The following is a 15,583-nucleotide window of genomic DNA, read 5'->3' on the forward strand; positions in this document are numbered from 1 at the left end:
ATGTTCCCCACCCAGGCTGGTCTGGAACACCTGGCCTCAAGTAGTTCTCTCAAAGAACTAGAGGTGTGAGCCACCACACCTGACCTCAAACTCTTTTTAAAACAAAAATGGGGCTGGGCACAGTGGCTCATACCTGTAATCCCAGCACTTTGGGAGGTCAAGGATGGGCAGATCATTTGAGTTCGGGAGTTCGAGACCAGCCTGGCCAACACGGCAAAACTCCATCTCTACTAAAAATATACAAATTAGCCAGGTGTGGTGGCACACGACTGTAATCCTGGCTACTTGGGAGGCTGAGGCAGGAGAATCACTTGAACCCAGGAGGTGGAGGTTGCAGTGAGCCAAGATCACACCACTGTACTCCAGCCTGGGTGACAGAGCAAGACTCCGTCTCAAACAAACAAACAAAAAAACTGCATACCCTTCTGTCACTTGCTTTTTTATTTACTACCTCAAAATTTTGAGGTTCATTCATCCAACAAATGTTTAGTTAGCCCTTAAATGTGTACTCAGAAGCAGCCAGGCACAGTGGCTCACGCCTGTAATCCCAGCAATTTAGGAGGCCAAGGCGGGTGGATCACGAGGTCAGGAGATCAAGACCATCCTGGCTAATATGGTGAAACCCTGTCTCTACTAAAAATACAAAAATTAGCTGGGTGTGGTGGCGGGTGCACCTCTAGTCCCAGAGGCTGAGGCAGGAGAATGGTGTGAACCCGGGAGGTAGAGCTTGCAGTGAGCCGAGATAGTGCCACTGCACTCCAGCTTGGGCGACAGAGTGAGACTTAATCTCTAAAAAAAAAAAAAAAAAAGTTAAATATGTACTCAGAAGCTAGGGACCCAGCAATATCCTTGCCTTCAAAGGATTTTCATTGCAGTGGAGGGGACAGATGGTAGACAACAAGCAAGTAGTAATGAAAGACAAGAGAGAAATGACAGGTCACAGGTTAATAGGGCCCGGGTGCAGTGGCTCACACCTATAATCCCAGCACTTTGGGAGGCCAAGGTAGGCAGATCACCTGAGGTCAGGAGTTCAAGGCCAGCCTGGCCAACATAGTGAAACCCTGTCTCAACTAAAAGTACAAAAATTAGGTGTGGTAGTATGTGCCTGTAATCCCAGCTACTTGGGAGGCTGAGGCAGGAGAATCGCTTGAACCAGGGAGGCGATGAGGTTGCAGTGAGCTGAGATTGAGACACTGCACTCTAGCCTGGGCGACAGAACGATATTTCATCTCAAAAATAAAAACAAACAGAAAAACAGTTAATGGGAAGACAGCCTGTATGGTCTGGTGTCATTTTTTAGTAATTCCGTGAAGTATAATGGAGTTTCCAGGTTTTCTCTGTGACAAAGGGATGCTGCTTTGTCACTTTTTTTTTTTCCTTTTGAGACGGGGTCTTACTCTGTAGCTCAGACTGGCGTGCAGTGATGCGATCACAGCTCACTGCAGCCTCGAACTCTTAGGCTCAGCAGATCTTCCCACCTTCTGAGTAGCTGAGACTACAGGTACATGCCACCGAACCTGGCTAATTTTTGTATTTTTTGTAGAGACAGAGTCTCACTAATGTTCCCCAGGCTGGTCTGGAACTCCTGGGCTCAAATAATCCTCCTGCCTTGGTCACCCAAAATGTTGGGATTACAGGCATGAGCCACTGTGCCCAGCTGAGACTTGATATTTAAATAGTGGTCTGGGGACCAGCAGCACTGACATCTCCTGGGAGCTTGTTAGAATTGCAGAATTTCAGGTCCTACTTCAGACCTGTTGATTGAGCATTTTCATATTAACAAGATTCACAGGTGATTTGTATGCACATTTTAGTTTGAGAAGGACTGATTTAGAATGGAAGATAAAAAACAGCAGAGAAAGAGTTAAATACCTCCAGTTCAATTAGGGATTGATGAGAGATGGTGTGATCTAAAACATTCTTCTGGGTTGAATTTGGCCTTGTTGCCTGGACTATCAATATTGTGGTGTTTATCCTCTTAGGGAGAGAACTCCAAACTCCAGATCATTTCCTTAATCTGCTTCTCTAACCAGGTGTGGGAATCCAGATTGCCTCAAAATCTTGAGCTGTTAAGGCTGGGAAGAGCCGGAGATGTCATCAGTTCAGCTCTATCCTTAGTTGCTGCCCTGCCCACTTCTGCCCACCCCCATTTCACAGGTGAGTCTCTGGGAAGGGCAGTGGTTTGCTCAAACTACATATCAGCCCAGGGCTGGCCAAAGTCCTGAGTCCCAGCCAGTACTTATCTTTTCTCTAAGTTTTGGTCCATTTTTTTTTTTCTTTTATGGATTCAGCCTATCTTTTTAGAAAAATGAATTTTAAAAACATATATTCATTCATATTATAAAAGTATCATAGGCTTATTGTAAAAAAAAATCAAACAGCGTTGGGTACAGTGGCTCATAACTGTAATCCCAGCACTTTGGGAGGCCAAGACGGGTGGTTCACAAGGTCAGGAGTTCGAGACCAGCCTGAGCAACAGGGCAAAACCCCATCTTTACAAAAAATTTTAAAAATTAGCCAGGTGTGGTGGTGCATGCTTGGAGTCCCAGCTACTCGGGAGGCTGAGGTAGGAAGGCTGCTTGAGCCCAGGAGATTATCAAAGCTGTAGTGAGCCGTGTTTGCATCACTGTACTCGAGCCTAGGCAACAGAGTGAGATCCTGTTTCAAAAAAAAAAAAAAAAGGCAGAGCTCAAGACATTAAAGTTTATTTTTCAGTTGTACTTTGGCACCTGTGTTACATGATCGGTTCTGGAACATTCTAGAATGTGGATTTCTGAAGTGGGTCTGTAGTGGAGGCCTATAGAGTTTTCACTGGACCTGCTTTGATCCTGTCTCTGCTGTGCAGCCTCGTGCAGTTATACTAGCTCTCTGATGAGCAGCTTCCTCCTCTTTGAGGATGTCAATATTGATACTTCATATATTATTTTGTTACCTAAACTACATTAAAGTTAGGAGAACATTTCTTGGAAAATGTCCTTAGTCCCTGCAATTCTTACTTATCAGCCCAGCCTCCTCCCCTCTCCCCATCCCAGTCCCCTCAGCTCTCCATTCAATTCCCCATTTCCACCATTTATCTCTCTAGCAGGGTAGGGAGGGGCTTGGGTTGCTCTGGAGGGGCTGGCCTGCACTGGGTGAAGTTCACACCTGGGTGTGCCCTCAGGAAAGGGGCCTCTGGGGACAGGGTAACCATCAGAAAGGCTCAGGGCTCCCCAGTGCGCCATGCTGTCCTTTGTCCATCTCTGATTCTGTGCTTACTGTGCCCAAGTATGGAATTGCAGGGTAGCAGCATGGGGACTTCCAGGTGGGCCCCTCCTAGCAGTGGGGGTTGCAGCCAATGAAGAATTCAGTCTCCTGACATAGGTCTCCCTTGAAAAGGGCATGTCTCCAGGACAGCTGCAGCAATTCCACATCCATATCACTCACTTTCTAGTTTTTTTGTTTTGTTTTGTTTTTGAGACAGGGTCTTGCTCTGTGGCCCAGGCTGGAGTGCAGTGGCCTGGTGCGATCTCAGCTCACTGCAACCTCTGCATCCCGGGCTCAGGTGATCCTTCCACCTCAGTTTCTCAAGTAGCTGGGACCACAGGTGCCCGCCACACCCAGCTAATTTTTCTATTTTTAGTAGAGACGGAGTTTCTCCAGGTTGCCCAGGCTGGACACTTTCTTTCTTTCTTTTCTTTTCTTTTTTTTTGACAGAGTCTTTCTCTGAGATGAAGTCTCGCTCTGTCCCCCAGGCTGGAGTGAAGTGGCATGATCTTGGCAAACTGCAACCTCTGTCTCCTGGGTTCAAGCGATTCTCCTGTGTCAGCCTCCTGAGTGGCTGGGATTACAGGCGTGTACTACCACACCTGGTTAATGGCTAATTTTTGTATTTTTAGTAGAGGTGGGATTTCACCATGTTGGCAAGGCTGGACTCAAACTCCTGACCTCAAGTGATCTGCCTGCCTTGGCTTCCCGAAGTGCTGGGATTACAGATGTGAACCACCGCGCCCAGCCTGCCATCCTTTTTAAGGCTGAAGAATCTTCCATTGTCTAGATAGACCACATCTTGTCATCTGTTCTTCTGTTGATGGACACTTGGTTCCTTCCCCCTTTTGACTATTGTGAGTAATGCTGCTATGAACATGGGTGCACAAATATCTTTTTGAATCTAGTGAATATATTTTATCTCTGCCAGTGAGTCTATCCAAAGAAAAGGGAAATCATCTTTGCCCGGAGTGTTCTGATTGTGCCTACACTTGGCAGGCACCCTCCAAGTGAGATCAGAGAAAAGGAAGAAAAGAGGAATGAAAATTGGTTGGGAGGGTTGGGGTGGAGGAGGTGAATAAACACTACTGAGTGCTCCCCTTATGGAAAGATTTATACACGGGCAGCCCAAAAAGCAGAGGCATCTCCCAGAGTTTCATCCAGGTAACACCCCTCCAAACACATCCAAACAGAAGCATGCTAGGACATGAGGAATTACAACGAGGCCATATATATATATATAGCCTTTTTTTTTTTTTTGAGATGGAGTTTTGCTCTTGTTGCCCAGGCTGGGGTGCAATGGCATGATCTTGGCAACCTCCACCTCCCAGGTTGAAGCATTTCTCCTGCCTCAGCCTCCAGAATAGCTGGGACTACAGGTGCACACCACCACACCCAGCTAATTTTGTATTTTTAGTAGAGACAAGGTTTCGCCATGTTAGCCAGGCTGGTCTCAAACTTCTGACCTCAGGAGATCCACCCGCTTCTGCCTCCCAAAGTGCTGGGATTACAGGCGTGAGCCACCATGCCCCGCCAATAAAAAATTTTAAAAAATTGCTCCAGATGAGAACATCAAGGCTGAGGGTTACTAACTTGTTCACGCTATTGAGTACAGAGATAGGTCTGAGATCTGGGTGGCCTGTTCCCAAGCCAGTGCTCTTTCAGGCCACAAACTTTCTCTTGGCCTGTGCCCACGAAGGGAGCCCAGGGGTCAGTGTGCAAGCTTGCAGAGGGAGAGCAGCCTGGTTACGTGTAGGGAGCATGCCCTGGGAGTGAGTGTTCTTTTTTTTTTTTTTTTGAGACAGGGTGTCACTGTGTCACCCAGGCTGGAGTGCAGTGATGTGATCTCAGCTCACTGCAACCTCTGCCTCCCAGATTCAAGGGATTCTCCTGCCTCAACCCCCCAAGTAGCTGGGACTAGAGGCATGCGCCACCATGCCCAGCTAATTTTTGTATTTTTAGCAGAGGTGGGGTTTCGCCATGTTGGCCAGGATGGTCTGAAACTCCTGGCCTCAAGTGACCCGCCCACCTCAGCCTCTCAAAGTGCTGGGATTACAGGCATTGGCCACCACATCTGGCCTGAGTGTTAATTCTTTTTTTTCGAGACGGAGTTTCCCTCTGTCGCCCAGGCTGGAGTGTAATGGTATGATCTAGGCTCACTGCAACCTCCACCTCCTGGGTTGAAGTAATTCTCCTGCCCCAGCCTCCTGAGCAGCTGGGATTATAGGCATGCACCACCATGCTCAGCTAATTTTGTATTTTTAGTAGAGAAGGGGTTTCTCCATGTTGGTGAGGCTGGTCTTGAACTCCCAACCTCAGGTGATCCGCCCGCCTTGGCCTCCCAAAGTGCTGGAATTACAGGCATTGGCCACCACGCCCAGCCTGAGTGTTAATTCTTGAAGCATTTGGCGGCCCTAGTGAGGCCCCTGCAGCCAACCCCGTCAGTGGTGGCCCTTGTCCAGAAGAGGCACACCTGTGAGTTGGCCAGCATCAGTCTCTGGTGTTGGGCATGAGGCAGGAAACGAGCCCCTCTGTCTGCTGAGCTGAGCCCCAGCACTCTTTGGACACCCCTGCCATAGTGAGCAGATGCCCAGCAAACATCTTTCCAGGGCTACTACCAAAGGCCAGGGTTTACCTGTGTGAGAGCTTATATGAAACACAGAAGAGCTTCTACCAGTTATGCATTTATTTTCATGTGTAAGAAGGAAAACATAACTAGCCTGTGAACATGACTGCATGGATACATGGGCTCGGCACAAGGAGAAAGCCAGGAGTGAATGAAAACAAAATAACATGTTGATTTAAGTGAAATAACAGAACAGGATGCCTTTGGTTATAACAGTTCTGGAGGTGGTCTGTGAATGCAGAAGTTCGGGACTCCCTCCCTGCTCTAGGCTTAGGGCTAGATGCTGTGTTCTGGGCTGAAGCCCCTGGGTTCTACAGAGAAGCTCGACCAGTGCATGGCCCCTGTGGCATTCTCCCAGGAGCCTGTGGGACAGCGAGACCTCAGGGAGGAAAGCACATTCTGTTTAACTTGTCCATGCCCTACAAAATGTCTTAGAAGAGATGAAGCAACAACGATGATTCTCCCTCAAAGGGAAGAAGAATCTGCCAGGTGTCGCTTTGAGGAGGCAGTGGTTACAAGACAGGCTGGGCTGCAGAGCCCAAGTGGGAGGTTGCAGTGAGCCAAGACCACGTCATTGCACCCTGGCCTGGGTGACAGAGCAAGGCTCCATCTCGAAAAAAAAGAGAGAGAAAAGAAAGCCATCGAGACACCATTAGGCAATCCACTGTCATGTGAGTTTGAGAAGGAAAGTAGAGATAGGAGAAGGAAGTTTATTTAAAGAAAGGATGGCTGAAACTGCCTAAATCATGGGAAAGATTTAGACATCCAAGTGCATGAAGCTTAAAGATTCCTAAAGAGGTTAAAACCAAATATATATAATCACAATATAATCAAATAGTCAAAAGTCAAAGATTTTTTAAAATGTTGAAGAGGCAAGAGAAAAGTGGCATGACACCAACAAGAGAATCTTCATTAAACTATCAGCAGATTTCTCAGAAGAAACTTTGCAGGTCAGGAGAGAATTGAAGAATATATTCAAAGTGCTGAAAGAAAAAAACTGCCAGCAACTAATACTATATTTGACAAAGCTATCCTTCAGAAAGAAAGAATAAATAACATGTTCCCTAGACAAACAAAGCTGAGGTAATTCAGGAGCACTAGGTCTACTTTAAAAGAAATGCTTAACGGAGTTTTTCAAGTAAAAATGAAAGAAAGCAGCTGGGTGTGGTGGCTCATGCCTGTAATCCCAGCATTTTGGGAGGCTGAGGAGAGTGGATCACTTGAGGTCAGGAGGTCAAGACCAGCCAGGCCAACATGACAAAAACCCATGCCTTCTAAAAATACAAAAAATTAGCCAGGTGTGGTGGTGGGTGCCTGTAATCCCAACTACTCAGGGGGCTGAGGCAGGAGAATCAATTAAACCATGAGGCGGAGGTTGCAGTGAGCCGAGATCACACCACTGCCCTCCAGCCTGGGCGACAGAGCAACACTCTGTCTCAAAAAGAAAAAAAAATGAATGCTAATTAATCACATGAAAGCATAAGAAAATATATAATATTCAGCAGTAAAGGTGCATATACTTGGGAGGCTGAGGCCGGAGAATTGCTTGAACCCAGGAAGTGGAGGTTTCAGTGAGCTGAGATCGCACCACTGCACTCCAGCCTGCCAAACTGCACCTCAAAAAAAAACAAAAAAACAAAAAACAAAAAACAAAACTTGAGGCCTGGTCTCGTGCTCCCCTCCCATCCCCCCTTCCATGGGTCCAAGCTGCCTTGGCTGAGGAGGGGGCTGAGGAGGTGTCAGCCCCTGCCAGGAACCCCCTGCCCAGACCATGTACTTGGCCCACAGGCCCCTGATGTCTGCGTCCAGCGAGGCCTCCGGTGGCGTCAGCATGTTTGTGTGGAGGAACGTGGAACCTTGCTCTGTGGCTGTGTTCTCCTGGTACTCTGTCCCCTTCCTGACCCCTCCCTGCAGCCACGTGAGGCCTAGCAACCTGCCAGTCACTCAGTGGCCTCCAACCAGAGCAAAGAACCTGCCAAGTCAGCAGCTGTTGCTCACGAGTGTCCACCAGGTGGGACAGGGAGTGCTGACCCTGGGCAGCCCCCTGGAGCCACCTGCCCTGAAAGCCCAGGGCCCGGAACCCCACACACTTTGGGGGTAGTGGAACCTGGTAAAAGCCCACCTCCCACCATGAAGGAGGAGCCCTGGGCCCCTCAGGGGAGTCCCTGCTGGACAGTGAGACAGAGAATGACCATGATGATGCTTTCCTCTCCGTTATGTCTCCTGATACCCAGTTGCCTCTACCACTCAGATGATGTCAGGCCCAGTCCCTCAGTGCCCTGCACAAGGAACAGGACCCATCTTCTGAGAAGGATGGATGCAGCCCCAACAAATGGGACAAGGACCACATCCGGTGGCCCATGAGTGGCGGTCATGATCTTCAGCAAGTGGCACCAGATCCTGGCAGGGCGCACCAGGGTCACCCCAACCAGGATAACCGGACTGTCAGCCAGATCCTGAGTGAGCGGTGGTACACCCTGGGGCCCAATGAGACGCAGAAGTACCACGACCTGGCCTTCCAGGTGAAGGTGGCCCACTTGCAACAAGGACCGAAAGAAGTCCAGCTCAGAGGCCAAGCCCACAAGCCAGGGGTTAGCAGGAGTGTACAAGGGCTCGTGGGAGCACAGCATATCACAGACGGGCACTGCCACTGCCCCTGGGGTGTCCTCTGAACTCCTGTCAGTTGCAGCCCAGACACTCCAGAGCTCGGATACCAAGGAGCAGCTTCTGTGGGGCAGGACGGCTGCACAGTCAGGGAACCTGGCTCAGCCTGGCCCAAGCCTTCTCCCACAGGGGGGTACACAGCCTGGACGGCAGGGAAATAGACCATCAGGCACTACAGGAACTGACACGGGTGGTGTCTGGCACTGCATCATACTCTGGCCCAAAGCCTTCTACTCAGTATGGAGGTCCAGGCCACTTTGCAGCCCCTGGTGAGGGAGGTGACCAGTGGGCAGCCCTGCTGCTGCCCACCTGAGCTGCTCATTCCCAGCACATGGCCAGCAAGGTCATAGCGAGTGACGAGGAGCACATGGTCATCCATGAGGAGGAGGGGGTGATGATGTCATTGCTGATGACGGCTTTAGCACCACTGACACTGATCTCAAGTTCAAGGAGTGGGTGACCGACTGAGAGTGGGGACAGCTCTGGGGAGGAGCCAGAGGGCAACAAGGGCTTTGGTGGGAAGGTATTTGCACCTGTCATTCCTTCTTCCTTTACTCCTGCCACCCCTTGCTGGATCCTGAGCCCCCAGGGTCCCCCGATCCACCTGCAGTTTTTGGCAAAGTCTATGGTCCCACCCCGTCCTCCTCCTACACATACTCGGATGCTTCCTCCTCAACCTTGGCACCCACCTCCTTCTTACTGGGCCCAGGAGCCTTCAAAGCCCAGGAGTCTGGTCAGGGCAGCAGAGCGGGCCCCCTACGGCCCCTACCCCTGGGGGTGGGGGCCCAGGGACGCCTTCTAAGGCGACCTGTTTCCTCCCAGTGGATCCTGCCACCTTCTGGTGCAAGAGACCTGAAAGTGTGGGCAACCTGGAGCTACCAGGCCCCTCAGTCATTGCGGTCCCTCTCAACACCAAGGCTTTCCTAGGCAGGAGCTGGGCTGAGCCACCCGGGGGGCAGAGCCTGAAGAGGAGAAACTGACTGGGCTTTGGGGGTCGGGGCAGAGGGAACCCCACGGACATGGATCCCGCACTGGAGGACCCCACCATGCCCAAATGCAAGATGAGAAGATGCTCCATCTGCAGCCCAAGTGTGCCATGTGTGATGGGGACAGCTTCCCCTTTGCCTGTACAGGTGGAGAAGCCGAGGATGGGCTCAGGGAACTGGAGACCAAGAAGGCGCTGTCCTCTTCACTGCACGTGCCCTGGACGTGCCGGCCCTGACCATGCAGCTCTTCCAGGCCCACTGCTTCTTCCTGTCCACTAGGCCACAGCCGCCCTCCAGGCCCACTATACACACATCTTCCCCTCCAAGGTTTGTTCTGCCCCTGCCCTGATTCCCAGCCCTGCGGGGGTCCTGACCCCACCTCACCTGGCTCAGACTCTGAAGCTGCCCTACCACTGCCTCTGCCCGAGAGTCACATGAGGCTGAGAGTAGGGGCAGGGGCAGCAGTGGTGCCAGTTGGGGGGCAGTCCAGTGGGAGGAGCCTCAGCCTCATGGGCTGCTCCGTGGGTTTGATGACTGCATGATCTTCTGGGCACCTCATGGATCTTCCACTGCAGGTGAAACAGATACTGGTGGTGGGTGCAGGGCTGCTGGGAGCCGCTGCATGGGTCCCAGGGGCTGGACTGGGGCAGGTGCCAACTGAAGCTGCTGGGGCAGCATGGGCAGGATGTTCTGCACACAAACCTTGAAGAAGAAGATGTGTGCATAGCGGGTCCACTGCTGCTGCCCCTGCCCTGACTCCCAGCCCTGCCTGACCCCACCTCACCCTGCTCAGGCTCTGGCGCAACCCTGGCTGCCCTGCCACTGCCTCTGCCCCAGAGTTGGGGCCTCGACAGCCTGGCTGGAAGGTGCACCCCAGCCCTGCCTCAACACCTGGGTCCCTCCATAACTACCACAGGCAGGTGGGCGACCCCAAAGAAGATCCCAGGACTCACAGTACCCCCTGAGAACATGGACATTATGTGGGGGTAGCAATGGAGGGCAGGACGGTTATCTTCTCCCAGGTAAAGCCATTTAATCCTTTCAGTTTGGGACGGAATAAGGCCTGCTTTCTTTTTTTTTGAGACGGAGTCTTGCTCTGTCGCCCAGGCTGGAGTGCAGTGGTGCGATCTTGGCTCACTGCAACCTCTTCCTGCCGGGTTCACGCCATTCTCCTGCCTCAGCCTTCTGGGTAGCTGGGATTACAGGTGCACGCTAACATGTCCAGCTAATTTTTGTATTTTTAGTACAGACGGGGCTTCATCATCTTGGCCAGGCTGATTTCGATCTCCTGACATCGTGATCCGCCTGCCTCCACCTCCCAAAGTGCTGGGATTACAGGCATGAGCCACCACGCCTGGCCAAGACCTGCTCCTCTTATATATACCCCCTACCCCTGCTGCTGTGCTGGGGGAAAGCTGGGCAGTTTCCCTCCTCCGAGCCCCTGTACATACCATGAAGTGTGGGACCTTCAGAGCTTTTCACTTTTCGGAAAATAGCTCCTGCTGGGGCTACAAGATGGAGTGTGAAGAGGGCCTTGGGCCACAGGGAGGCGCCTGTGGAATAGGGGGAGTTCATGCACCCCTTCTTTCCCCAGAGGGGCTGGACTCAGGTGAGTATGGGGGTGGGGGCTCCTGCACTTCGACACAGGCAGTGGGAGGGTTTTCTCCCCATTCCCTCTGCACTCCCAACTTGAGCTGTACTTTTTAAGAAAGTGATTCACCCTGCCTTTGCCCCCTTCCCCAGAACAGAACACGTTGATCATGGGCGATATTTTTCATTGTGCCAAAAAGTTGCCATGACCGTCATTAAACCTGTTTAACACCAAATAATAAGGAAAATAAAATAAAAAATTCGGGCTTGGTGCAGAAACTCACTCCAAATAAATTACCTACCAAAATATTTATATAATGGTGGAAATATTCCAAAATTCCATATTTTGGGATTTATACACAAAAGATAAAAAAATTAGAGGCCAAGAGGCTGCTGGAAGGGAAAAACGGGGCCTGGAAAGGCCGCTGTGAGGAATGAGCTGGGCCTAAAGAGGCCACTGGCCGGCAGGAGCTGGGCCTGCCGAAGTGGCCGAAAGGCAGGAGCTTTGGACTGGGGAGGCCGCAGTGAGGCGAGAGCTAGCTGGGCGTGGAGAGTCCTCTGTGAGGCCGAGGCCGGGCCCATGCAGGCCTTCGAGAGGCAGGAGGCTGGGCCTGCAAAGGCTGACTGGAGGTCAAGTTCTGGGCCTGAAGAGGCCACCAAAAGTCAAAAGCGGGGCCTGGGAAGACCGCCGAGAGCCATAAGCTGGGCTGGGCCGAAAGAGGCCACTGGGAGGCAGGAGGAGCTGAGCCTGGAGAGGCTGACTCGAGGAAGTTTTGCACCTGGAGAGGCCGCCGAGAGGACGGAGCTGGGCCCGGGGAGGCCGACTTGCAGCTCTTCCAGGCCCACTTCCAGGCCGACTTGAGGACGACTTAGGCCTGCAGAGGCCGCCGGGAGGCTGGAGCTGGGCCTGGAGAGGCCGACTTCAGGACGATTTGGGCCTGCAGAGGCTGCCGGGAGGCCCAAGCTGGGCCTAGAGGGGCCCACTGACCGGAGGCCGTTTGGGGCCTGGAGACGCCGTCGGAGGGCAGGAGCTGAGCCTGGAGAGACCACCGTGAGGCCTGAGCTGGGCCTGGGGAGCTTGGCTTCAGGAAGTTGTGGGCCTACCAGGGCCGCCGGAAGCTGGGCGGGAGCTGAGTCCAAAGACCTTGTTGGGAGGCCGGAGTCGGGCCTGGAGACGCAGCCGGGAGGAAGGGCTGGGCCCGGAGAGGACGCCGGGAGGCTGCAAGTGGGTCTGGAGAGGCCAACTTGAGGAGGTTCTGGGCCCGGAGAGGGCGCCGGAAAGGAAAAACTGGGCCTGGAAAGGCCGTTGTGAGGAATGAGCCCCATGGGCCTGAAGAGGCCACTGGCAGGTGGGAGCTGGGCCTGCCGAAGCGGCCGAGAGGCAGGAGCTTTGGACTGGGGAGGCCACAGTGAGGCGAGAGCTAGCTGGGCGTGGAGAGTCTGCTGTGAGGCAGAGGCTGGGCCTGTGCAGGCCTTCGGGAGGCAGGAGGCCGGGCCTTGTCGAGGCCTGCAGAGGCCGCCAAAAGTCAAAAGCGGGGCTTGGGAAGGCCGCCGGGACGCATGAGCTTGGCTGGGCCGAAAGAGGCCAGTGGGAGGCAGGAGGAGCTGGGCCTGGAGAGGCTGACTCGAGGAACTTTTGCACCCGGAGAGGCCGCCGAGAGGCTGGAGCTGGGCCTGGGGAGGCCGACTTGAGGACGACTTGGGCCTGCAGAGGGCGCCAGGAGGCAGGAGCTGGCCCTGGACAGGCCGACTTGACGACAGTCTGGGCCTGCAGAGGCCGCCGGGAGGAAGAGCTGGGCCTGGAGAGGTTGCCAAGAAGCATGAGCTGGGCCTGGTGACGTCGACTTGAGAAAGTTCAGGGCCTAGAGAGAAGGCTGGGAGGCAGGAGCTGGGTCTAAAGAGGCCATTGTAACGATGGAGCTGTGCCTGTGGAGGCTGTTGTGAGGCAGTAGCCTCATCTGCGGAGATTGCCGTGAGGTAGGGTATGGGCCTAAATAGGCCATTGTGAGTCATGAGCTTGGTCTGTGGAGGCCAACTGGAGAAAGTTCTGGGCCTGGAGAGGCTGCCGGGAGGTAGGAGCTGGGCCAAAAGATTTAAGCAGATTACATTTATTAGGCACTTTATTTCCATTAGTACACTGTAATATATAATAAAATAATTATAGAACTCACCATAATGTAGAATCAGTGGGCGTGTTAAGCTCGTTTTCCTGCAACTGGATGGTCCCACCTGAGCGTGATGGGAGAAAGTGACAGATCAATAGGTATTAGAGTCTCATAAGGACAGCGCAACCTAGATCCCTCACATGCACGGTTCACAACAGGGTGCGTTCTCCTATGAGAATCTAATGCTACTGCTGATCTGAGAAGGTGGAGCTCAGGCGGGAATGTGAGCAAAGGGGAGTGGCTGTAAATACGGACGAAGCTTCCCTCACTCCCTCACTTGACACCACTCACCTCCTGCTGTGTGGCTCCTTACGGCTCCATGGCTCAGGGGTTGGGGACCCCTGCTCAAGAGCATCCAAAATGACCCTTCCCACACCAGTCTTCATAGTGGTCAAGTGCAGCAACCACTTAGCTCCCAAGGCATGTGCCTCAGCTGGCATTTCGTCACAATCAACAGTAAGTGGTAGCTTGAGTCATTGTGAGGTCACTTCCTGGAAATCACCAGCATCCCATTTCCCACTGGCAAAGAGCTCAGCACTGCCCCCTGGGAAACCAAACCTATGCCCAAATCCCATCTGTGTGGGTTTATCTCCTGGGACCCTTCCTAACATATTAGTCAGAGTCCAATCAGGAAGCATAAACCGCTCAAAAGTTTAAAGTGGTAAAATTTAATACAGAGAATTATTCATTATAACAGGTGAGCAGCATAATGAGAGATTGGCTAGCACAAAGTAAAGAGAACTCTAGAGAATATAGGACTAGCCCAGGCCAGGCATGGTGGCTCATGCCTGAAATTCCAGCAATTTGAGAAGCTAATGCAGGAGGATTGCTTAAGGCCAGGAGCTAGAGATCGGTCTGGACAACACAGTGAGACCCTGTCTCTATCCAAAAAAAGAAAAAAATTAGCTGGGAGTGGTGGTGCACACTTGTAGTCCCAGCTACTCGGAATGCTGAAGTTTGAGCCTAGGAGGTCAAGGCTGCAGTCAGGCATGATTATGCCACTACAGTCCAGCCTGGTGACAGAGCAAGACCCTGTCTCAAAGAACAAAACAATAACAACCATTTACAGACAGAAAAGAAATAGAGCTAATAAGCTAAGGAAAGATGTTGAAATGTGACAAGTAAAGTAATATGAGGTCTTTTATCTATTTAAAATAATCAAACAAAAAATGACTTACTAAATTATAATACCCTGTGCTGGCAAAGGTGCAGTGAAATGGGCACTTTCTTATACTATCAGGGGTGTTTAAATTGTGTATAAGCCTTCCAGGGTAAAGATTGTCAATTTTTTAAAATAATAGAGACAGGGTCTCACCATACTGCCATACTGCCTCCTCAAACTCTTGGCCTCAAGCAATCCTCCTGTCTTAGCCTCCCAAAGTGCTAAGATTATAGCTGGGAGGCACCCAAAACCTTGTCCATTTACATCAAGGGTAATGAGAATGTCCATTCGCCATGACTCACAGTAATGTTACTTCTGGGGAGACAATTCAATCTAAACAAAAGGTCATCTGTACAAACAGTAAAAATCTGGGAGTAACTGAAGACAGAGTTGGTAAGTGAAATAAGAAAGTTATAAGAAATTAAACTATGGTATCAATAGGCACCTGGTAAAAGGTCAGTTGATGTTAGCTGCTACTTTTTTGTTGTTTTGAGACAGGGTCTCACTCTGTCACCCAGGCTGGAATGCAGAGGCCTGATCATGACTCACTGCAGTCTCAGCCTCCCTGGGCTCAAGTGATCCTCCCAGCTCAGCCTCCCAAGTAGCTGGGACTACAGGAACATGCCACCACACTAGGCTAATTCATGTATTTTTCTGTAGGGATGGTGACTCCCTTTGTTTCCAAGGCCTATCGCAAACTCTTGGCCTCAAGCCATCCTCCTGCCTCAGCCTCCCAAAGTGTTGCGATTACCAGTGTGAGCCACCACACCTGACCAGCTGCTACTTTTATCAATATTATTATTATTCCACTCAATTAAAAATTATTATTTTCAAGGCTACGCAACAGTATGTATCCTACAGTGTAATTGTAAAAACATATACAGTCCTCCCTCAGTATACAGAATTAGTTCTAGCCCCCCATCTCTGCATATACCAAAATCCATGCTTACTCACGTTTCGCTATCACCCCTCTGGAATCCACGTATAGGAAAATTCCAAATATTAGTTGGGCATAGTGGCAAGCGCCTGTAGTCTCAGCCACGTGGGAGGTTGAGATGGGAGGATCGCTTCAGCCTGGAAGGTTGAGGCTGCAGTCAGCTGTGATAGCACTACTACACTCCAGCCTTGGACAACAGAGGGAGACCCT

The 15,583-nt window shown here is 51.5% G+C and overlaps 1 protein-coding gene and 1 pseudogene across 1 annotated transcript in view; one reads left to right on the top strand and one right to left on the bottom strand.

Moving 5' to 3' along the window:
• Positions 1-330: 330 nt before the first annotated feature.
• On the top strand, positions 331-9,864 carry LOC117981193 (protein capicua homolog; annotated as a pseudogene).
• Positions 9,865-11,403: 1,539 nt separating this feature from the next.
• The window catches only part of LOC117980937 (proline-rich protein 36-like), a 60,193-nt gene continuing 56,013 nt past the window's right edge, over positions 11,404-15,583 (bottom strand). Inside the window, 4 exon segments of the mRNA XM_063605684.1 lie at positions 11,404-11,823; positions 11,825-13,188; positions 13,281-13,338; positions 15,391-15,581. Coding sequence (XP_063461754.1) covers positions 11,646-11,823; positions 11,825-13,188; positions 13,281-13,283 — 1,545 coding nt within the window. The 5' untranslated portion in view covers positions 13,284-13,338; positions 15,391-15,581 and the 3' untranslated portion in view covers positions 11,404-11,645.

Source organism: Pan paniscus, chromosome 6 (assembly GCF_029289425.2).
Source record: "Pan paniscus chromosome 6, NHGRI_mPanPan1-v2.0_pri, whole genome shotgun sequence".
NCBI lineage: Eukaryota > Metazoa > Chordata > Mammalia > Primates > Hominidae > Pan > Pan paniscus.